Source organism: Schistocerca nitens, chromosome 7, assembly GCF_023898315.1.
Source record: "Schistocerca nitens isolate TAMUIC-IGC-003100 chromosome 7, iqSchNite1.1, whole genome shotgun sequence".
NCBI lineage: Eukaryota > Metazoa > Arthropoda > Insecta > Orthoptera > Acrididae > Schistocerca > Schistocerca nitens.
In genome coordinates, this window is record NC_064620.1 from 164,286,107 (window position 1) to 164,311,809 (window position 25,703).

The following is a 25,703-nucleotide window of genomic DNA, read 5'->3' on the forward strand; positions in this document are numbered from 1 at the left end:
TTTCCCACTGAAGATGCCTTGCAAATAATAAAGGTGAAATGCATATGGCACAAAAAATTTGATTTATTCATTTGTGATTAGATGGATCCGAAATAACGATTATCAACATAACGTTCCCAGTATGTGTGCCATCTAGGGAACAACTGACCATACTGTTGTGGCGTAACAAGCTAGCTACGCCACACTGAGAAGTAGCCGAAAGGGCACGCGTCAACTCACGCCGTCTTGCGTTAAGTCTGAAACAGGATACTTTATGAATGCTACAAAGAAAAGAACGGAGCTTCTCGTATACTTAACTTTTATTCACTTCTGCGGTACATCGCTCTTGATAATACAAGTGAGACTCTCTCCAGATATGGTTAATGGCGCCTTGCTAGGTCGTAGCCATGGACTTAGCTGAAGGCTATTCTAACGGTTTCTCGACAAATGAGAGAAAGGCTTCGTATGTGTAGTCGCTAGCAATGTCGTCCGTACAACTGGAGCGAGTGCTAGTCCGTCTCTCGAGACCTGCCGTGTGGTGGCGCTCGGTCTGCAATCACTGCCAGTGGCGACACGCGGGTCCGACATGTACTAATGGACCGCAGCCGATTTAAGCTACCACCTAGCAAGTGTGGTGTCTGGCGGTGACACCACACATACTATGAGTGGCACCACACTGAGATGATTGCGTGGACTGTGTCACCCTCTGAAGTCTAATGCTGTATACCACTTGTGTCAAGGACACAGCAGTTACATTAATAAACAGAACTTCTGACCAACAATATCATGTATATTTAAAAATTGATCTAAACATAATTATAAACTTTATTTTTCTGTAATAGAACCTAAGTTGTAGATACCTTAATATGAAATTTTTAGTACTATTACATAATATCATAGAATATAACCAAAACAAACTTGTCAGACACATTTCATATCCCTTGATATATTCCGAAGATGGATCACTGGAATACAAAGTAGATAAATAAATACAAAAAAAAGAAATCAAGACAGATGAATTCTGACCTTGCACTAGTTAATAAAAACATTGTACATTAATTATGTACATTGTTCATTAACATCATACAATGACCAAGCTGCAGCTAAGAGTACAAATACATTGTTATTAACTGATGTGGAAAATGTTGAGCATAACTTAATTAATAGGTCATAGAGACAGATGAAAATACCAACTGTGAAGCTGAATTTTTTTATGTTTTCCACACTGCTGAAGATGAGTGCTTGGATTGTGCCCAGATGTCACATTATACACATGAGTAGAAGTGATAAAAAAAACTCGCACTTTACAAGAGGTATGGATCTAGAAGAAGTAAACAAGCATCTGTAACTAAAAATTGTGTTTGCAGGATTTTGTATTGAGAAAATCCTCATACAGAGCAGAGAAAATGAGGTGGACCGATAAAATAAGTCTCTAGCTGACAAATTAAAAAGAACGAGGGACTCACCTAATTCCTTCACTAGCTAAAATGATGAATGAAAAATAAACTGTCATGATTAATTTAAACATAACAAAATTATTTCTTCATGGAAATGTATTAAAGTGCAAATAGTTTCCCCAAGATATTACCATTATCTAAAATAATGAAAACCTTAATGTCTTAAACCCATGTTGATTACTTTTCATTCATGTTACAGGATTGTGATCAGGTGCACATAGATGATGTCTCTTCAGATGATAATGGGCAGGATCTTAGCACTTACAACTTTGGAACTGATGGTTTCCATGCAACAGCCAGCAACGGCAATCTGTGCTTAGCTACAGGTGTTCGAGGTGGTGTTGACTGGATGCGTAAGCTAGCATTCCGTTATCGAAAGATTAAAGATATGTACAACAATTATCGCAATAGTGTTGGAGGTGAGTGTATGTTTGTATATTGTATTTTGTTAGATTTATTTTATCATTGTTAAGAAGCTGTTACCAAAATGACTGGAAATGTGAGGGGATTGTGATAAATATGGTGTTCCAAAATTTCATTTCTTAAACATGAGAGTTTAGTGAGAATGTAAATTACCTTATGAAGAAAACAGACCACTCACTGAATAGCAGAACCATTGATTCATTGACAGAAACAAAACAAAAAAAAAAAAAAATGTTGCTACCTTTCTGAAGCAATCCTTCGATAAGCCAGAGTAGGCGCGCGCACACACACACACACACACACACACACACACACTCTCTCTCTCTCTCTCTCTCTCTCTCTCTCTCTCTCTCTCTCTTCCTCTCCCTCTCCCTCTCCCCCCTTTCTCTCTCTCTCTCTCTCTTCCTCTCCCTCTCCCTCTCCCCCCTTTCTCTCTCTCTCTCTCTCTCTCTCTCTCTCTCTCTCTCTCTCTGTGTGTGTGTGTGTGTGTGTGTGTGTGTGTGTGTGTGTGTGTGTGTGTGTGTGGTTTTTTTTTTTTTTTGGACGACTCAACAGTTCTGCTGTTTGGTGATGGGTCTTCTTTGCTCTTTAAGTATTTACATACTGACAGAACTTTATTTACTACAGTATTCACTGAAAGCTATATCACCTGTATCAGGTTTTTAGCAAGAAGTTCAGTGTAACTCATACTTAGTGAGCACTATGGCTGGAGAAATTGAGTGAAATTATCCAGAATGTTAACGAGTGTAAAGTATGGGCTTTCATTGGCCTGTGAGCAAATATTTTCAAGCTATTCCATCACATTGAGAGTATGTAAATTTCAGAAATTTGGTACAAATGATATCCAGAAATTTCTTTCAAATGTTCAAATGTGTGTGAAATCTTATGGGACTTAACTGCTAAGGCAGCAATTTCTTTCATCTTTTTCATGATCAACATAACTTTGTAGGAATATGAATGGACACAGTCCATCAACGAAAAATATAAATCTCTGAGACATGTACAGAAGCACCACTATTATATATTTTATGTTCTTAGCAACTAGTGTTTATGAATAATCTGGTCAAATCACAGCAAATACACAATGACAGTTCAGTAGAGACACTCTGTTTTGATATTGCCCAAATGTTAGAGAACACATCACCATGTTGCTGGATAGTTGCATTTACTTCTGATATTGTGTTTGTCCAGACTGATCTTGCCAAATGTCAAAGATTACCATTACAAAGTAATTGTGATAAAACAACTGTGGTTGAAGAGATCTGTAGAGGCATCATTCCAGGTCTCTTCAATTGACAGGTTACTTTGTAACATATTCAAGTACACTAGACTCATGCTAATCTGGCCCTCAGTAGTCCAGCCTCACAGTAATTCGGTGCACATCCGAAAACATGTGCACAATGAATTATTGTGTGCAACAATGCTTAGTTAAACAATACTTTATATACTGTATTTGAAATTGTAGCTTTCTTTACAGTTCAGAATCGTGTCTTTTAAAAGGAAACACCTTACACTAGACCTCAAGCAGAAACTCGGTATTTTAGATAAGTTAAATGAGGTTCTTTGCAGAAAGCCATTGCTGCTGAGTTCATTGTTGGATGAGCAACTATTTATGACATCAAAAAGAAAGATGATGTTATTCAACAGTACTCAACACAAATGGATAATGGGTTGGGAAAATGGAAGATTATGTGAAAGAGTGAGAATGAAGAACTGGACCTGTTTATAGATGGTTCATACAACAATGCAGTAAAGGAATTCCAGTCAGTGGCCTGATTAAAAAGGAAAAAGCAGCTGCATTTAACAACCAACTTGGTGGTAGTAACTTGTTTGCAACGATCGAAGGTTGGCTATCAAACTGGAAAAAACAACATGGCATTCAGCAGCTGACAGTCACCAGGGAAAGTTGCTCAGCCAACGATAGGGATGCTGATGAGTTTGTAAGCAAGATACGGAAGATAATAGAGGAAGAATATTTAATTGCTGATGCCTTGTATAATTCTGATGAAACAGGACTCTTTTACAAGATGCTTCCTTCAAAAACATAAGCTGCCAAGAATGAGAAGGAAGCTCATGGTTACAAGCAACAGAAACAGCACGTAATATTTATGGCGTGTTGTAATGCAAATGGCAGTCATAAACTACCACTTATGGTGACTGTAAAATTCCAAAATCCACATTGTGTTCAACACGCTGACATAAATACTGTACCAGTGCAGTATTGCGCTGAGAAGAAAACGTGGATGGACAGACAAATATTCTCTTGGAGGTTCCATGAAACATTTGTACCAGCAGTGAGAAAAGAGCTAAAGAAGAAAAAGCTTCTGCTGAAAGCTATCCTTATAATCAACAATGCTCCCAGTCATCCTTCGGACATTTCTCTAAAGTCCAGTGGTATACATGTACAAGCACGCTTTCTCCCACTCAATGTGACAGCCCTAATTCAGCCTATGGACCAGGGAATTTTGGAATCAATTCAACGTCATTATCGACATTCACTTCTCGTCTCCTTGCTGAATGAAAGTGAAAACGACTCTATCGGGACTATGCTGAAGGCATGGAAAGAAATTAACAGTCATGATGTTTTCCAAGCAGCCAAAGTGTGGGATAAAGTGGAGAGTGCTACCATAATGAAGAGCTGGAGCAAATTGTGGCCATCCATTGATGCTGAGTTGGATCCAGTAGTGAGTGACAGCGATAAGCCAGTCAATTCTCAATTATCAATTACTTTGTACACTGACATGTTCCACAACCTTCCAGGAGGAGATGAAATTGATGATGAAAGTGTTACTAAATAGCTGAATGAGGAAAACTGTGATATGGACCAAACTTTAACAGATGAAGAAATAATCAAAAGCATGCAAGAAAGTAATGATGAAAGTGATGAAGAAGAGGACACAGGAGGAGAAAGAATGAAGATTTCTTACAATGATTGTGCTGAAGGTGCCAAAGTCTTCCTCGAGTACATTATGCAACAACCAGATACATGCAGTACCAATGTAATGCTTGTAAAGTGGTTGCTTAATAAAGCATTTCACCATCATGTATCATCATTGTGACAGTTAAAAATTAGGAACATGTTTCATAGTGAGTGATACTACTGTATAATTATGTACAGTATACAGTCAAGGATTAAGTTTTCTTTGAAAATTAATGTATTTTTGGATTTAATAAAGTATATCCTCTGTGTTTTAAAATTGTATGCCTCAATTTAATAAAGTACAGTACAAATGCTTTCAAAATAAATAAAAAACAGAATAAATGAATAACATAAATTTCAGACACTCAATAATCTGGCACTTCTGCTAATCCAGCACCCATATGTGCCAGGAATGGCTGGATTAGTGAGAGTCTATGGTTTTGTACATAGAAGCTAACTGGATTTGTGATTTAGTTTGCTAGTATTTACTTAAATGGATCATCTGATGCTAACTTGGTAATAAGTTGAAATCAATAATGACATCACTTGTGTAATCTAAGAGTGAAATATATAATAATAATAAAAAATTACAAGATGGTCCCTGTATTTCCCTAATGCAGTCTGTGTGACTTCAGTTACCCTTTCTTATGAAGTGCAAAGTTGAATGCACACTGACATTGCATATGTTATATTCCTACTTGAATAAATTGAAAGAGTGAGAGTTACCACTCACCACAGAGCTGAGAGTTATTTTACTACTTAGGTCTGAAGGAAGACATCATCAAAAAGCTTAGCAATGTTCCCAGTCCTGTTTATGCACATGTTGGCCACTCAACACCTCAGTTATATGATGAACTCTTACTTTTATACCTTCCATTATTTATTACTTTGCAGTGGCATATTATTACTTGAGATATTATTTACCCAACACTTTCTAATGTCTTTACTGAAAATTGCAACTATTCTTTCCCATATTCATGTATGTGAATTTCTTTTCCTTAGGTCTTCTCGGGCCAGCAAAGCGTGAACAATGGTTGCAACTTAGAGCAGAAATTGAAACCATAACAGACAACTGGTTAACATTAGCCAACAAATGTCTGACATTAATTAATTCACGGTAAGTAGCAGGAATTAAGCTTATAATGGTTAATTCTATTCCTATACTGTGAAAAGGATAGTTGCTACTCACCATATAGTGGAGATGCTGAGTCGCAGATAGGCACAACAAAAAGACCGTCACAAGTATAGCTTTCAGCCAGTAAGGCCTTCATCAAAATTAGATGACAAACAGGTACATACACACTCACGCAAATGCAACTCACACTCACATGACTGCAGTCTCGGGCAACTGAGGCCACACTGCAAGCAGCAGCACCAGTGCATGATGGGAGTGGTAACTGGGTGGGGGTAAGGAGGAGGCTGGGGTGGGGAGTGGGAGGGATGGTAGGGTAGGTGCAGCAGACAGTGACCTGCTGTTGGGGACTGGACAGGGAGGACGTGGAAAGACAGTATGGCAGCTATGTGCAGTCGGGAGGTTAGGCGAAGGGCAGCAGAAATGTAGGTGGGGAGGGGATAGGAGAGAAGTAGAAAGACTGGGTGTGAGGGATGAATGAGGGCTGTGTAGTGCTGGAATGGGAACAGGTAAGGGGATGGATGGGAGAGGACAATGACTAACAAAGGTTGAGGCCAGCAGGGTTACGGGATGTAGGATATATTGCAGGGGAAGTTCTCACCTGCGCAATTCAGAAAAGCTGGTATTGGTGGCAAGGATCCATATGGCACTGGCTGTGAAACACTCATTGAAATGAAGCATGTCATGTTTGGCAGTGTGCTCAACAATAGGATGGTCCACTTGTTTCTTGGCAACAGTTTGTTGGTGGACATTCATGCGGACAGGCAGCTTGTTGGTTGTCATGCCCACATAGAATGCATCACAGTGGTTGCAGCTTAGTTTGTAGATCACAACTGGTTTCACAGATAGCCCTGCATTTGATGGGATAGGTGATTTTTGTGACCGGACGAGAGTAGGTGGTAGTGGGACGATGTATAGGACAGGTCTTGCATCTAGGTCTATTACAGGGGTATGAGCCATGAGGTAAGAGGTTGGGAGCAGGGTTGTGTAGGGATGGATGAGTATATTGTCTAGGTTTGGTGGACAGAGGAATACCACTGTGGGAGGGGTGGGAAAGATAGTGGACAGGACATTTCTCATTTCAGGGCATGATGATAGGTAGGTGAAACCCCTGCAGAGAATGTAATTCAGATGTTCCAGTCCTGGGTGATATTGAGTTATGAGGGGAGTGCTTCTCTGTGGCTGGACAGTTGAACTTTGTGAGATGGTGGGAGACTGGAAAGATAAAACACAGGAGATTTGTATTTGTACAAGGTTGGGAGGAAAATTATGGTTTTTGAAGACCCTCAGTACGTTTTGAGAGGGACTTCTCATCACTACAGATGCGATGACCATGGGTAGCTAGGTTATATGTAAGGGACTTCTTGGTAGGGCAACTGGGTGGCAACTGTCAAAGTGGAGGTATTGCTTGTGGTTAGCAGGTTTGATATGGACGGAGATACTGATGCAGCCATCTTTGAGGTGGAGATCAACACCTAGGAAGGTGCCTTGTTGGGTTGAGTAGGACCAGGTGAAGCAAACGGGGGAGAAGTTGCTGAGGTTCTGGAGGAATGTGGATAGGTGTCCTCAGCCTCGATCCAAATTGCAAAGATGTCATCAGTGAATATGAACCAGGTGAAGGGTTTAGGATTCTGGGTGTTTATGAAAGATTCCTCTAGATGTCTCATGAATAAGTTGGCATAGGATGGTGCCATGTGGGTGCCTATAGCCATACTCCGGGTTTGTTTGTAGGTAATGCCTTCAAAGGAGGAATGACTAGGAAGGAGGCTGTTGGTTTGGAATCTGTCGGGCGTTGGGAAAGTAGTGTTCAACAGTGGTAAGGCCTGTTCCTATATGATAATGTTGTTGTTACAGCACTTAATGCCTTCTTTGCAGTGGATGAATTCACATTGCTTTGAACTTATGAGATGACACAACAGCAAGTTGATGTATTAAGGAAGGAATTCGACAAACTGAAATTTCAGATATAAACACATATATCTAAGAGGCAGCTGACACTTGTGGATTTTAACACAGGAATTCTTTCTTCAGTGTGCCTATGAAGCTGGTGCCATCTATCTTGCTAAATAGAATGCACCCAGGTTATGTGTGAAGAATGAGCCTGGGTTTCCAGAAACTGAAAATACTATTATCTATTTCTACATGTTTTTATGGCAGTAAGAAGAAATTGTTCCTCCTGACTATAAATACTGGCCAGCCCACATGTCTATAAAAATCAAAGTTTTCTGAACTGGATTTTCATTTTTTGCACAATTAACCACCTGTTTTGCCAGTGAGAATTCTTTTTTTTATTTTTACAGGTATGCTGTGCTCATATTTAGATAAAAAATCTGGTTTATCATAGCTGTGGTGGTATCCTGTGACATACTTTCATGCAAGAAAACACCATGTTATGAATTTATTAGGTATCCAGTCTCTGAATGAGACAACTATGTAGCACATTAGTGTGAAAGTGAACAGCTTCTCTCTCTCTCTCTCTCTCTCTCTCTCTCTCTCTCTCTCTCTCTCTCTCTCACACACACACACACACACACACACACAGACAAAGGAAAGAAGTGTGATGAATACTTAAATTTAATCTTTGGGCTGTGGCTGTCAGGCATAGTTCCTTATCAGAGATTTTATACATGGTGCAGTCTAAATCGCTATAAACCCAAGAATGTCGTAGATGCCATGATCTGCAAATAGGCAGCTTAAGGAAATGTATGATTTTCAAGTTTAACAATGGAAAATCTGAGAAGAAATAACAACAGTTTTTCAGTGTACCTGTCTGCCATTCAATGCCTCCTCAATGCAGTTAGTAGCAATCTATCAATCTAATACTGATGTTATTTCATCCCAGATTTAGCACTGTTAAAATTAAAAGTAATAACAACAAGGCTGTGGTTAAATAACAAAGTAGTGTGTGTGTGTGTGTGTGTGTGTGTGTGTGTGTGTGTGTGTGTGTGTGTGTGTGTGTGTGTGTGTGTGTGTGTTGGGGGGGGGGGTTACCAGGGGGAGAGGGGGAGTGGCAGAGGGCGGGCAGGATGCACATATATATGTGTACTCTAATGCATTGCAAAATTCAGCTGAAAGCTAACAAAGCTTTCAAGTTTTCATTGCATTTTGTGTGCCTGTCAACAACTGAGCACGTCTACTGGATGAGTGGTCTACTTTACTCCTAAATTATTTACATTTTTCCAGTAATTTTCTTAGCACATTTGTTAAACTTGTTTTGAATAATTCCACACCACATGCCACTGTGAAATGTTTTGATTTTACAGTTTTGGCCAGGATGCCATTATTGGCTGCAGGATAATCAAAAAGCTTTGATGACAAATATTCCATATATCTTACATGTGCCCTTAGCCTTACATGACTGAGAGCAAATATATATATAGTTGTGCACTATTGTGACATGTTACCACACCAATACTCAGAAAATAACCCTGAACAACTTTCGAAATTTTATCGGTGGGTTTTGGGTTGCCCTGTATGCAAAGAATACCTAAACGTGTTAAAGTAGTGACTCAGGGAAGAGATATGTTGCATAGATGTACCTTCTGTAGTGATCATAGTAGTGTTATTAGGTGGAACTTACATGTTACTAACTATTCACGTCTCTTTCCTCCTTTGGTAAACATTAAGCAAACATGCAATTTATTTCTTACTCTTAGTAAGGAACACCATTTATCTGCAAATTATAGCTCAACTTTTGTCAACTAATTTTCTTATAATTAAAAAACTAGTGCATAAGTTCCACACAGAACAATGTAAATTGCTGCTAGTTAATAGAACTAAATGACAACCTTGAAAAGAAGAGTTAATCAAGAAGTGTTTGCTGTCATAGTTAGCATCTCATACATTTTTATGCCCTGAGGCCTTCATGTTTTTGTGTGGATAACCCATGGAGTATTTATTCAGTGGTTCATTGTTTGTAATTTAATTTCTAGGCCCAACTGCGTGAATGTGTTAGTGACGACAACGCAGCTCGTGCCAGCACTGGCAAAAGTACTGCTGTTCGGCCTGGGTGGAATTTTTCCTATTGAGAACATTTATTCAGCTACTAAAATAGGTAATAGTAAACTCATAAAATAGTTGTTAAATGTTACGGCTGATGTATTTACATCCCTCCTGTCTGAATCTGATTGCTATTTATGTAATTCAACATTATTTTAGGCAAAGAGAGCTGCTTTGAACGCATAGTCTCCCGATATGGCAGAAAGTGTACATATGTTGTAGTTGGTGATGGGACAGATGAGGAAGCTGCAGCAAAACAGGTAACTGTGAAATGTTGTACATCTTTCTTAAATATGCATATGATTAGCACCCACTTAACGTAGGCAGAAACCTAATATGTTGACACAAAGACTTTGAGTGGAGAATTCCACTGCGATAATATTATTTACCACTCTTATATTTATGTGCCGGCCGAAGTGGCCGTGCGGTTAAAGGCGCTGCAGTCTGGAACCGCAAGACCGCTACGGTCGCAGGTTCGAATCCTGCCTCGGGCATGGATGTTTGTGGTGTCCTTAGGTTAGTTAGGTTTAACTAGTTCTAAGTTCTAGGGGACTAATGACCTCAGCAGTTGAGTCCCATAGTGCTCAGAGCCATTTGAACCATTTTGTATTTATGTGAAAATATAACTGACCTATATCAGAGTGCTATGTCTTTTTATGTAACACAAATAATTTGATACTGGTGAAAAGAGCAAAATTAAAACTCCACATTACAAATACCGGTTGTACTACATCCTTGAGGATCTCCTCACTATGAATCTATGGAATGAAAAGTATTTCTATCCATCTAAAAGGGTGTAGTAAAGATGGTATATGTCTGCATACAGACACATTACACAAAGAAGCTACTATTGTTCAGACTGCTGTTATTTTTCCACTCTCATTTTATCTAACCTGCAGTTTTCCATAGATTTCTGCCAACCACGGATCCCTCATTCTATCCTGAGATAATATAATGATATGTATTTCCCTACTATAAGAGAGCAGGAATTTTGGAAACCTGTATAAATGTATGAATAATACATACATTACAACAAATGGTGCATACACAGACCAAGAGTAATTATGCATTGGAAACGCATTAGTCTACATCAAGCCTCAGTTGCACTGAATGCATCAGTACTGAGAAAGTTGCCAGGATATCCATAGGCAAGTTAAAGTCTTGTGCCTGTAGCCTTAGTTTTTAATCAGAATAAAAGGGAAAAGCATTCCCCATCAGAACAGAAAGGTGATGCATACCAAATTAGAATTATAGCAATATGTGACTCCAAATGCATACATATGGATAGGGTTCTGTCAATGGATTCAGCATAATGTTTTTAACAGTATTTACATGGGCTCATTTAATTGCCACAAAATGCATTATTGAAGTGTGAATATTCCCCATTGGATGCATCAGACAGCATTTAAGAGAGAGTGGGGTATGAACATATGCTGTTAAATCATGGATGATCATATTATTGCACCCAATCTCTTTGACGGTCATCTAACTTAATTACTTGTAGTTTCTCAAAGATAAACATCCACTTTTGCTAAAATATATGCCATTGCTGGACCACAGCAGGATGTAGTTTCATCTTGACTCAATGATGTTCTTCCAAAATCATCACCATGCTACAAATACTGACAAATGAGTGACTCACCAGATCACCAGTCTTACTTTAATAGATTATTCCCCTGACATGATAAACAAAGCATTCTCAAGCTCTTTCCTCTACACTACAATATAGAAACCTCATTATTTTCAAGCTCTTTCCACAACACTATCTTTGACTTGGTTCCTGAAATTTGAGCTGTTGCAGAGTTTGGCCTCCAGCAACCAGATCCCTCTAATGCAGTACCTTTTCCTAGTATCTGTGCTCACTTCCTGTATGTGTTCTTTACAGTTATTTAAGTTAGTGGCCATTTTATGAAAATGCTCTATTTTCAGTATTCATTTAAAAGTGATACTATCAATTTCTGCTTTCCTTATGCACATAAACATGCTCATGGTGTCTGAAAAGAGGAGCCAATATTTGTTGGGTCTGCATAAAATCAGATACGAAGGGATGGCTGGTGCATTCTGTATAGTGAAGGAAATGGAAAAGAAATGTGTCACTAATTATAGCTTTCTCTTTTAGAGAAGGTGTCAGTTTTGTATATTATTGAATTTAAATTACTGTTCACTTAGTCCCACCTCACCTTTATTTTGCAGTTGTCTGAGGCAGTTACAGATCATATCATTATCATAATTTTCTATTATCAAACTGCAGACTGATTGCTGTGATTAAGTTTCCCTCCTTCTGCAGTTTACTTTGGTCTTTGTTGTTTCACATTTCTTTGGTCAAACTACATTCACTGCAGTTTGATTACCCATTGCCTCCATTTGACCCCTTCATTTCACAAGTCCAATTCATCCAAGCCTTATCTCAAAATTCTCACCCATCTCCATTTCAATTATTTTCATGTTTCATTATGTATTTATGTTTCCTTCTTTAAGGAGCTCAGCTTTTTATACTTCGACGGTACAATCTAATAAAGTCACTTATATCTCCAGGTTTTCTATGTATCATTTATTGAATAAATGTTTTCAGATTTCAAACTAACCTAATCTCTTCTTCAGGCCATCAATTGGAATCACAATATTGTGTACAAAAATGGAACTGCCAACTTGGTTATAACCAAAAAAAAAAAAAAATAACATATCTTCATTTGGTGTACTTGTAAAATTGAATGCTTTTTTTCCCTTACTAATGCATGCTTCTTTTCAGTTGAACTTCCCATTCTGGCGCATCACGAGTCACAGTGACACAGCAGCACTGTACAATGCTTTGGACATGGGCTTCTTATGATGTGTGTCAGTGTTAATATTGATACATTTCTGTGATTGAACTTATTACAGCCATTAAAGGCTAGTAACTATGGAACTTGAATTTTAAAACAAACATTGAAACTGTATATGAATTTGTTTAAATTGTTTTTTATTTAAAATTTATGAGCTTAATGATACAGTCTCATAATTATGCATAAATAGTAAAAAGATGCCGCAATAGTCATGATTATTACTTTTGTATAAAATAGTTTTTTTATTATTAATAACAAAGTAATGTTATTGTAAAGATTGTATTGATAATTAAGTTGTACTGTGCAAATAATTTTCAGAGAAAAATTGAATATATTGAAATGTGACCTATATATGAAGACAAATTATGTACATACATTAGTGTACGGGGCGCGGTATGCTAGAACTTAAAACATATATTGAGTTCTTTCTTTTTTTGGTGTAATTTTCCTGACCATAGATCTCAAAGAGCAAAACTTGTAAATTAAATTATGAACTTGGTGTACTGGTTCTGTAATATTACTTTTCCCATAAAACGAAAATCAACTCTTGGAATGAAACAGAGCACAAATACTCCAAAATTATTGACTAATGCAGAAAGCTGCCACAACTAGCACTGAAAAGTACACCAAAATTGATCAAGATCCACCTTCAGTGTGAAGTTGATGTGTACATGGGGGACCTTGCTATTATGGAAGTCTAAGTAGATATTTAAGGATTGTGTTTTAGAAACTGTTGTAGTATCATGAGTGTGAAAGGGAAAAAGTAAGGCAGCAGATATCTACTCTTCAAAAAGAATAACCATGAGTATAAATGAATAATTATGAAAAATACAAAAAGAAGGTGAACAAAAGTGTAAAAGTCATATACAGTCAGTTGACACTCTTGCTTTTCTATAAATTGCATTTTCTTCCCCAACCGAAGTCATTAGAATCTGTGTGACTCTTCAAAATTGTTTTGTGTGAGTACATGATGCAGACTAAATATATTAGTTCAATAGGTTGCATATTTCAGAAAAAATTGAGTGTAACAATAATTGATTTGGTTCATAAAGAAATCTTTGAAAGGTATTTCTGTAATTATATCCATATAACTTAATTTTTTCCTTTATTGATAATGCAATCTTGAATATTCACCATGATTTAAACATGTGTTGCATGCCATAATGGTTATTCTCCTTGCTAACAGTGTGAGCTGTGAGAATGCTCACCAGTAATATTTTTGAGCAATATGCCAACTTAAAAAAGGGAAACCATGTTACTTTTAAATATGTACCTGTGTTGGGATCTGCAAGTTTTGCAAATGAAGTAAGTCATTTTATGTAACAGTGATATCTGCACTGTCTTTTGTGGTATTAGAGAACTACTTGTAGGATATGACTCTTCATTTTATTTTCAAATATACGTCAGTCATCTAGTTGACAGCAATTGATGTCTAAATAAACTAACAGTGGTACAAATGAATTTCATTGGTAGATGATGAGGTGCTTAGCATGCTGAAAATATAGATGAACATATGAGTATATGGTGGAAGATCATCCAGCTGAACAGCCTGTCATTTAACTGTTTTGGCATGATACCCTTTGTTGTTGTTGTCTAAATGGGAATGATTTTCTTTTCCCACCAATTGTTTGGAGTCAAACTACATTATATTTTTCATTGTGTTCTTTGTCCTGTCTCCATGTACTGTTTTAATTCTATTTTTGGATGCATTTCAATACTTCTCAGACAGATACAGCTCATATTTCTCAAATGTACAAACTTACTTAATGTATGTTCTAATTGTATATGAAGAAACCATTTTTCATGAACAAAATTTAAAACATTGCTTTATTTTTTGCCTTGTTATTATGCAAAGTCTACTTTCTGGCTTTAATATAATTTTAATACAAACCATATCAACATTGTTAGACAAACAAAAGATTACAATAATAACAGTATGTGGAAAGGAGAAAAAGTACTGTATGAAACTTAAAAAAATAATGATAAGTCGACTACACTGTTTTCAGTTGTCTTAGCAAACATTTCACACTGCTCTTATGGAAATATGTGAAACTTTTATTAATCTCTAAAAGCCAGTTATCTTATAAACTGATATTTTAAGGTTTGTTTGTCATCTGTCATTTAGTGCCAGTTTCCACAAAAGATTTTCTGCTTGATGTCTCACTTTGGAGCAAACAACTGTAATTATCAAATAAGAATGCAGCCAGTCATGACACCCTAACACAGCTATGACATTACACTTAAGCTGGACATGATTAATGTTTACGTTTCATTGATTATTATCACTCTGAATATGCTAACTTGTATGATTTTTTTCTGTTGTCAGGTTGCAGAAAGTTTTTCTCATTATTTCTTCCTGCTGACTGTAGTGATAACAGGAATTTGCACTTTAATAAAAAAAAATAATACAACACAATCAATTAATGGAGTTCTCTTTACATTTTTTTTTTTCAAGATATTTAACAGATTCCATAAATCCCACTGAAAGGATGCAGAAATGAGTCGAAGATGTTCATTTTATTTAAGTACAATACACTAGGATGACTGAACTTCATGAAATACTAACAAGTACCTGACATGTGTTGGAGTGCCACTCAAAGAAAGTGTCTGTCTTTAAATTCAATTGCCAGTGAAATATTTTTCCGTGATTGTATGATTTCCAAAATAAGTGAAATGAGAAAAGTTTTGCCTATGCTTAAATTCTGTTTACTGAAGTGATTTTGAATACATATTTTTTTTTTAATTTTTCTGTCAGGTGACTATACAAATAAAGCTGCTTTTCCGATGTGTGAGTGGGCCACGCACAATTGCCCATGCAAGAAGCTTGGATTTGCTGCATGTAGTCCACATACTTGTAGCAGTTGTCCTTGTGTTCTGTTGATGGTCACTGCAAATGCAGTTTGCACCAGAAACCGCAAACATTAGAATTCCAGTAGCATATAGGTCAGAATCATTGGGGTATGTGGTGACAATACATCTTTTCCTGTAAATTTTCTGTTTAAAATAGTAACTTCAGTGATGTTGTTCATCAACTTTTTCACTGGATACCTGGTACCATTAGAAAGTTGTTGTGGATTTATGTTTCAGAGAAGAATGATATGCAAGCCAATTTTCAGTGTTAAAACATGCACCAATGTGTCTTACAAATCAAGTTAATTCAAGACTTCAATCGGATCACTGACACATCATCTCGATTCATGACAGTATCGATAGGCTGATATGCTGTCACTTTGTTTTGATTTCTGAAGTTTACAGCATTGGTATCCAGAATGAGATTTTCACTCTGCAGCGGAGTGTGCACTGATATGAAACTTCCTGGCAGATTAAAACTGTGTGCCCGACCGAGACTCGAACTCGGGACCTTTGCCTTTCGCGGGTAAGTGCTCTACCATCTCAGCTACCAAAGCACGATTCACGCCCGGTCTCACAGCTTTACTTCTGCCAGTATCTCGTCTCCTACCTTCCAAGCTTTACAGAAGATCTCCTGCGAACATTGCAGAACTAGCACTCCTGAAAGAAAGGATACTGCGGAGGATTAAAACAGTTTTAATCTGCCAGGAAGTTTCATATCAGCGCACACTCCGCTGCAGAGTGAAAATCTCATTCTGGAAACATGCCCCCAGGCTGTGGCTAAGCCATGTCTCCGCAGTATCCTTTCTTTCAGGAGTGCTAGTTCTGCAAGGTTCGCAGGAGAGCTTCTGTAAAGTTTGGAAGGTAGGAGACGAGATACTGGCAGAAGTAAAGCTGTGAGACTGGGCGTGAGTCATGCTTCGGTAGCTCAGATGGTAGAGTACTTGCCCGCGAAAGGCAAAGGTCCCGAGTTCGAGTCTCGGTCGGGCACACAGTTTTAATCTGCCAGGAAGTTTCAGCATTGGTATCGTTGTTTTTGACCACTAATAGAGCTTGTACAATGAGGCACTGATGATTTTGACAGTCCTGTATAATATTTGGGAAAACTTTGTGACTCAGTTTGTCTGTGGTTGCTATGATTTTACAGCAATGTGTTGGGAATGTGATTCTTTGACGCATTTTCCCATTCCCAGTATCCAACAATTGTATTGTGAAATGTGCAGTGGATGCATCATGTTTTAGTTGTACACACATGTTTGTCTTCAAAAGAAATTTCTGTAGATGTTGCTATAAAACTGATGATTTGAGACATACATCAAGTTTGTCAGTGACTGTTGAATGCAGTATGACTGATAGAATTTGTTGAATATCACCAGACAATAAAATGAGTGTGCCACTGAAGGGCTATTCAACTCCTCTCAAAGCTTTGAGTGTATGATGAAGTACTTCTAATGCTTTTCTGCATGCCATAGGAGATTTATTCCATATAGAAAGTTGACATGATTGGTATACTTTACTCATTCCAGAATTTTTGTTGATGCTGCATGTTGGTGTGTCTACTTTGTATATTCAATGGCAGTTTCAGTGCTGAAGGCACTGTTTTGCCACCATTCAAAAACATTCCAGATGATGTGATTGCCAGAGCAATATTTTTTCATGCATGTATGATTTCCAAAATACGTGAAATGAGAAAAGTTTTGACTGTATCTGTGGGCAAAAATACAATATGTAATTTTAACTCATAATAGCATGCATAATTCTGTCATTTGTCATTGTTCAGGAACCAGTTTCAGAAGATTGATTTGAACAAGTGTACCCAGTCCGTCAATGTCAAAGTGTGTTTCTTACTTCAAATCACAATTGAAAAGGTCATTTTCAGAGCAATTCAGCACAGCCATTCTCAATTCTAGCAGTGCTTTGTTAGCGATTGCCAAACATATGTCCTCAATCAATCATAAGCTATACCCACTTGGTGTGGACTGAATGTCGAGGTTTTGATTTGTAGCCTGGAGATGCTGTAGAATATCTTCAGTCATGTAATCTTTGTATTTTTTCCAAAGATCTTTTGAACTGGATGGGAAGCATATTGTCAACATGGTTGCAAATAATGTGCATAGCTGCTGTGGTTGAGCAGTGTTCAATGCATCAACAAGTGAAGTGTCCCAGTGTACATCGTTTTTGTGAAGATTTAATGCTTGGCAAGCTTCATGATAAGTGGCACATACTTGATCATTTCCTGTCCTCAGTTCTTGGAATGATGTCAGTCCACGCACAATAACAGTTCTACTACAATTTCAATTTATAAAAGATAGCAAACTCTTTCTGTCATTCAACTTAAACTGCTTTTTGAAAGATATTGCTCAATATTATAACTGTCTGTAATAAAATGTAACTTACTTCAAGTTGTCCTCATATTATGGGGGTGATTGTTGCTGATTCTGCTCCGCTGTAATATAATTTTATAACTGAATTCATTGCGTATGAAGGAATAAAAAAGATAGCACTCTAATTATTGAAATGAGAAACAAACAACTTTGAAGTTCGTTTCCACTATATTAATTAAAACCAGTAAAATACATTACATTTTGCAAAGAATTTCACATACTAACTGAAATATGACAAAGTCTAACTCCAGACTGACCCCACCAGAGACTGACCCACATGGTCACTGCCTGACCACATCGAATAAGTTCACAACAGTTACATACACTGCATTTCATTATTGTCAATGTTACATTAATCAAACTATAATCAATAGTTTATGTTTTATGAGAGGTTTCTTATCTTTCATAATAGTGTGAATCAATAGAAATCTCTCAATATCATTGCAGTTGTGATTCTGTAACGTGTTCCTATGAATTCAATTAAATGATAATTTTCAAACAATGGTTTTTCATTATATTCTAATTACATTTTAAGTACTTTACAATTTCCACCACTAACATGTTATCAGTGTTTATAGCCCAATGTTTGTTGATCCTGTTGTAAGCTCTTCAGACATAAATAAGTATTAATGTCTCATCCTGCTGCTGTTGACAAGCCAATAATGCTAGTAATTTTACACCATAAAATGGATAAGAGATCAAAAATAATGTAAACATGATACAAAAGTGAAAATAAAGTCTTCAATGAAGTAGAAATACCAATAGGCAAAACAACAGTTACTCAAAATGTGCAAGAAAAATACGCGATTATAGAATGGAAAATGTCACTAGTTCTGGTATTGGGCATTTCAGTATGTGCTATCCCAGGTCTGCCATGTTAAACCCCCTACCACTGCCTCCCAGCCCCTTGGTAGTCTTACACATAAGAATTATGCAGAAGACTCTGCCAAGACATAAGCAGAGCAGAGCAGAACTTGTGTTAATGTTAATAATTACATAATGTATCTTAACAAATCACCAAAGAAATGATGAACCAAAATGCATACAAATATTGTGATGACACTGTCAAAATTTTAACATTTTCAGGCTCATTAATATAAGAGAAACTATGACAAAAATCTATGTATCATCTAATTTACATTAATGAAATTATTTGTGATTTATGCATCTTCTTGCTAAAAGACTAAATTAATTACAAAAATTTTAATTGCTCATTTTTAAAATGAAATTTTAATGTCTTTATGGCAAACAAGATTATGCTCTTATTCATTATCAGAAGACAGTTTATTTTGTTTGTCTGGATTCTCTGAAGTCCTTATTGTCACATTAACCACCAAGGTCCAACTTTCACCATTTGTCATATATTGGTATGTCCCATTTTTTCTCACCTTGTAAGATACTAGACATGCTTCATCCTCAGGATATATCTGAAATAATATTAATGTTTTTTTGTTACCAAAATGAATAACTTGGACATATACATGAAAAATAAAGTTGTTTGACAATTGATGCTCAGGTACTGTTATGACTGTAATTGTAAGATAAATAATAAAACTTAATCTAATTGGTTAATGTTAATCATCCTTATTTTTTTCACACTATACACCGGTGTTTAAAATTCATTGATTTTACATATCCTGATTTCTTTATGTACCTATTGTGCACATAATTTACAAAGTAATATGCATAATGTTGTAATGACGATGTAATGTTAAGAACAATAATTAATGACAAGCCAAATGCAACATACATCCATCTTGACGCTTTCGGTATAAACATACCACATTCCAACAAGCCTCCCTAAACTTACATTGCAATCAAGTTACGTTCAACATTTCTCAAAATTTTAGAAATTTATCTTTGCTCAAAGATATGGTAAAAATGTTGGCTACATCGTTTTCTGACACTACCATATAAATGTCTATCATTCCATTCATATAACATTCACTCAAAAAGAGTAATCCAGCAGGATCTCCAGTCACTACTCAAATCCTTAGGCCCGTCCCAGAACCTCTCCCCAGAGTCTATCTCTCTACTTACCCCTACCACTCCCCGCACTCCCACCTTCTACATGCATCCTAAAGTCCATAAACCCAACCACCCAGGATGCCCCATTGTGGCCAGTTACTGAGCCCTCACTGAGAGAATCTCTGCTCTCATAGACCAACCTATTGCCCAGAACCTATCCTCCTCTATAAAAGATACCAACCACTTCCTCAACCGACTTTCCACAGTTCCTGTCCCTTTATCACATGGTGCCCTGCTCATCTCTATTGATACCACCTCCCTGTACACTAACATTCCTAATGCCCATGGCCTTTCTGCTATCGAACACTACCTTTCCAGACACCCTATGGATTCCAAACCAACAACCTCCTTCATAGTCTCCATGACCAACTATATCCTCACCCACAATACTTCTCCTTTGAAGGCATTACCTACAAACAAATCCATGGTATGGCTATGGGCACCCATATGGCACCATCCTATGCTAACCTATTCATCGGTCATCTAGAGGAATCCTTCCTAAAAATCCAGAATCTTAAACCCCTCACCTGGTTCAGCTTCACTGATGACATCTTTGCTGTCTGGATTGCAGGTGAGGACACCTTATTCACCTTCCTCCAGAACCTCAACAATTTCTCCCCCATTTGCTTCACCTGGTCCTACTCAACCCAACAAGGCACCTTCCTAGTGTTGACCTTGTAACGGAACATATTAAAGGCTTTACTTTACCGAAGTATGCGATACCCTCCAAATTCAACCAGTTTAACGAGTATTTATGATTATAGAAAATTTATGTGTATGTTAACAATGATTGCACAACATGTCTCCATAAACAGTCAACCCATTAAATTATACTGAAGAACTGACCCACACAAAAGTTAATATCACTTGATCACTGATACAGCAAATGTCATCATGTAAAAACACTAAGTTCATCTTAAATAATTAATATGAAGTACGAAAAATAGTGGCCAACTTAGGTATTTTGGATCTCCTTAAATAAAAATCACCCAGTGAAACCTATTTGTTCACTAGGAGCATTTTCACTCAGTATTCACGTAATCAATCCTATTTTAGACGAAAACCAATGTAATTCTTAATAATTCATGTTACTTACTTATTTATGCAAATTAGAGAAGTCAATTGACAAACTTCTAAAAAACGGCCTTTTTGTAACAGAGAATTATTCTGTCAGGTCAACAAATCTGTCTGTCATTTTAATAACATGTTAAATTATGTCACTCGATGCAAATTAATAACTTTTCTGCACAAATTATGATAACAGATGTACATGTGACTTATAAACTATATCTCTTTTTAGTAGTTCTTTGACAATGTTATAAATACAAGCATCAAGAAGGGTCGGGAGACAGTCGGAACGTCACTTTGGTTAAGTGTGTTTGTGTGTTATTGTTTGAGGTGGATAAACAATGCAAAGAACATGTAAAGGAAGTACTACTTTGTGTTGTGTCATGGTCTTTGGTGGACAGTGGAATTAAGATGGCCACCAGAGTAATAAATATTTGATGTTTACATATTTGTTGGTTTTGCTCGTTCTTTATCATCAACAGCACATAAAAAACACGGGACCTCATGTTTTTACCCTAGACAACCAGATTTAGAGCCAGCATCAGCATCGAGACACAGCAGCGATCCAGCAAGCAGCAGCGATTACTACAATGCATTTTAATGGCGCCAACCTAACATCAAGTGCTAACAAGCTCCGTAAATTGGAGTGAAATAGTGCGATTATAGCAATTAGCAATATCTACGACTAGGCGACCATTACAACCTCCACCTCAGAGATGGCTACATCAGTACCTCCATCCATATCAAACCTAATAATCACCAGCAATACCTCCACTTCGACAGCTGCCACCCATTCCATACCAAGAAGTCCCTTCCGTACAGCCTAGCCACCTGTGGTCATCGCATCTGCAGTGACAAGCGGCCCCTCTCAAAATATACCGAGGGTCTCACTGAAGCCTTCACTGACCATAATTATCCTCCCATCCTTGTACAAAAACAAATCTCCCATGCCTTATCTTTCCAGTCTCCCACCACCTCCCAAAGTCCGGCCACAGAGGAGCATTCCCCTCGTAACTCAGTACCACCCGGGACTGGAGCAACTGAATTACATTCTCCGCCAGGGGTTTCGATTACTCCTCGTCATGCCCTGAAATGAGAAATGTCCTGCCCACTATCCTTCCCACCCCTCCTACCGTGGTATTCTGCCGTCCACCGAGCCTACACAATATACTCGTCCATCCTTACACAACCCATGCTCCCAATACCTTACCTCATGGCTCATACCCTTGTAATAGACCTAGATGCAAGACCTTTCCCATACATCCTCCTACCACCACCTACTCCAGTCCGGTCACTAACATCACCTATCCCATTAAAGGCAGGGCCACCTGTGAAACCAGTCATGTGATTTACAAGCTAAGCTACAACCACTGTGCTGCGTTCTAAATAGGTATAACAACCAACAAGCTGTCTGTCTGCATGAATGGCCACTGACAAACTGTGCCCAAAAAACAAGTGGATCACCCTGTTGCTGAACACGCTGCCAAACAAGATATCCCTCATGTCAATGATTGATTCACAGCCTGTGCCATATGGATCCTTCCCACCAACACCAGCTTTTCTGAATTTCACAGGTGGGAACTTTCCCTGCAATACATCCTACTTTCCCGTAACCCTCCTGGCTTCAACCTTCATTAGTCACTGTTCTCACCCATCCAGCACACTCCCTGTTCCCATTCCAGCACTACACTGTCATCACTTCACCGCCACACCCAGTCTAATTTCTCTCCTTTCTGCTACTTATCGCCCCCCCCCCTCCCTCCCCGCACCTTCTCTCCTGCCCTCCGTCTAAACTGCAACACTTCACTGTCCGCCAGTCCCACCATACTATCCCTCCCCCGCCCCACCCCAGCCTCATCCTTAACCCCATCCAGTCGCCACTCCCATCATGAAATGGTGCTGCTGCTCGCAGTGTGGTTTCAGTTCTCTGAGACTGCAGACAGGTGTGTAAGTTGCGTTTGCGTGTGTGTGTGTGTGTGTGTGTGTGTGTGTGTGTGTGTGTGTGTGTGTGTGTGTGTGTGTGTGTGTGCACGTGTGTATGTGTGCCTACCGCTGACAAAGGCCTTTATGGCCGAAAGCTATAAGTGTGTGAGTCTTTTTGTTGTACCTATCGCATCTCAGCATCTCTGTTATATGGTGAGTAGCAACTTACCTTCTCTGATATTGTTACATTCCATCCTGGATTTTACATTGTTTGATTTTCACTCAAAACTAGGTAACGTACTTCAGAGTACTTTGAATTTTGAGTAAAGTTGATGGCATTTCCAACAGAGTACTAAAAGCGTGTTACTAACAAAAAAGTGGGATTCTTAGCCACATGTGTAGTAGCTCACTGAAACAGGGAATTTTTCTGGGTAGACTGAAATATCCTATTGTTAAACCATTGCATAAAAAAGGGGATAGATCTGATGCTAACAACTACTGCCCAGTCTCACTTCCCACAGCTTTATCCAAAATTCTGGAAAAAGTAATTTATTCAAGAATAGCATCACATATTTGTAAAAATGAAGTACTAACAAAATGTCAATTTGGTTTTCAGAAAGGTTTTTCAACAGAAAATGGTATATATGCTTTCAATGATCAAATATTAAATACATTGAATAACCGTACATCGCCCATTGGGATATTTTGTGATCTCTCAAAGGCTTTTGATTGTGTGAATCATGAAATTCTTCTAGATAAGCTCTAGTATGAGTGGGCCAGTGCACAATTGGTTTAATTCATACTTAACTAGAAGACTTCAGAAGGTTGAAATTAACAGTACAGATAGTCTGCAAAAATCAACAGAGTTCTCTAACTGGGGAGGTATCAAGAGTGGTGTCCCACAAGGTTCCGTCTTGGGTCCCTTATAGTTCTTAATATATATTAATGGCTTGCCACTCTATATTCATGAAGATGCAAAGTTAGTTCATTTTGCTGATGATACAAGTATAGTAATCACACCCAAGAAGCAAGAATTAGCTGAGGAAATTGCAAATTATGTCTTCCAAAAAATTATTAAGTGGTTCTCTGCAAATGGACTCTCACTAAATTTTGAGAAAACACAGTTTATACAATTCTGTACAGTAAATGGCGTAACACCATTGATAAATATAGACTATGAAAGGAAGTCTGTTGCTAAGGTAGAACACTCAAAATTTCTTGGCGTGTGAGAAATTGAATTGGAAGAAAGACATTGATGATCTGCTGAAACGGTTAGTTTCAGCTACTTATGCTATTAGGGTTATTGTGAATTTTGGTGATAAACATATCAGTAAATTAGCCTACTATGCCTATTTTCATTCATTGCTTTCAGGTGGCATCATATTTTGGGGCAATTTGACATTAAGAGAGATAGCATTCATTGCACAAAAGGGTGTAATCAGAATAAAAGCTGGAGCCCACCAAGATCACCATGCAGACATGTATTGAAGGAACTTGGGATATTCACAGTACCTATACGATACATATATTCACTTACAAAATTTGTCACTAATAACCCATACCATTTCAAAAATAACAGCGAAGTGCATATGTAGAACACTAGAAGAAAGGATGATATTCACTATTCTGAATTGAATCTCACTTGGCACAGAACGGGGTGAATTATGCTGCCTCAAAAATCTTTGATCAATTTTCCAAATAGTATTAAAAGTGTGACAGATAGCCAACCAACATTTAAAAGCAAATTAAAAGAATTTCTGAATGACAACTCCTTCTACTCAGTACATGAATTCTTAGATATGAAGTAGTAACTAATGTAATTAATTATTTTGTGTAAAGAAAACTTATGTTAAAGTGACACATTCCACATCATTACAAAAGGTCGTATTCATTATCTTTGGAACAAGGATTAATGTAATGTAAATCTAGCAATACTGACTGCCCCTGAGTTGTTTTCATAATGGGTTCATCACACTTTGCACAAAAAATATTCAAAATATCTAGAATGAACTTAATCTCAGTGACAGCTTCTGAAAATGCAACATACTAACAACAGTAGAAGATATTATGTTATATTATTACATTAATTTACATTTACATAGAAGATTTTGTAGCACTTCATTGTTTCTTAGCTTTACAACAATGAAAAATCCAGGATGGAATAATGACAGCATTATGAAAAGGTTAGACTGATACTCACCATATAGTGGAGATGTTAAGCCGCAGACACACACAACAAACAGACTGTTAAACAAGTGAGCTTTCAGCCGAAAGATGATTCACACACATATGACCACTGTCTCGGACTGCCGAGGCCACGACTCAACTTCTCTACTATATGGCGAATAGCAATCTATCCTTTTCATAATATTGTCTTTCTTAGATTTCTAAACTATTACATTTCCAAATAATTTATTTACATAACCTGACATGAACTTACAATCTATATTATCACCTGCCCAATCTGCATGGACAAAACTATCTAAGAATCAGCATTTTCAGTCCTTCCATGTTTTAAATTCAAACCTTTTGTTTGATACAAATATTTCAGTACTCACCATACAGCATACTTCACAGTTAGTGAGCAGCTGACATAATACTACAGCACTTGCAGGAAATGAAAATGTGCAGCAGACATAATATTACATCACACCAGTTACGATAAGTTTCCACAGTTTTGGACATATTTTTATGGCTCTCAGATTATCTGTTAGATCC

The 25,703-nt window shown here is 37.6% G+C and overlaps 1 protein-coding gene across 1 annotated transcript in view; it reads left to right on the top strand.

Moving 5' to 3' along the window:
- LOC126195519 (eyes absent homolog 2-like) overlaps positions 1 to 15,136 on the top strand; it is a 211,728-nt gene extending 196,592 nt beyond the window's left edge. Inside the window, exons 11-15 of the mRNA XM_049934145.1 lie at positions 1,636 to 1,855; positions 5,782 to 5,896; positions 9,844 to 9,965; positions 10,070 to 10,170; positions 12,660 to 15,136. Coding sequence (XP_049790102.1) covers positions 1,636 to 1,855; positions 5,782 to 5,896; positions 9,844 to 9,965; positions 10,070 to 10,170; positions 12,660 to 12,740 — 639 coding nt within the window. The 3' untranslated portion in view covers positions 12,741 to 15,136. The remainder of the gene's footprint in view (positions 1 to 1,635; positions 1,856 to 5,781; positions 5,897 to 9,843; positions 9,966 to 10,069; positions 10,171 to 12,659) is intronic.
- The last annotated feature ends 10,567 nt before the right edge of the window (positions 15,137 to 25,703 follow it).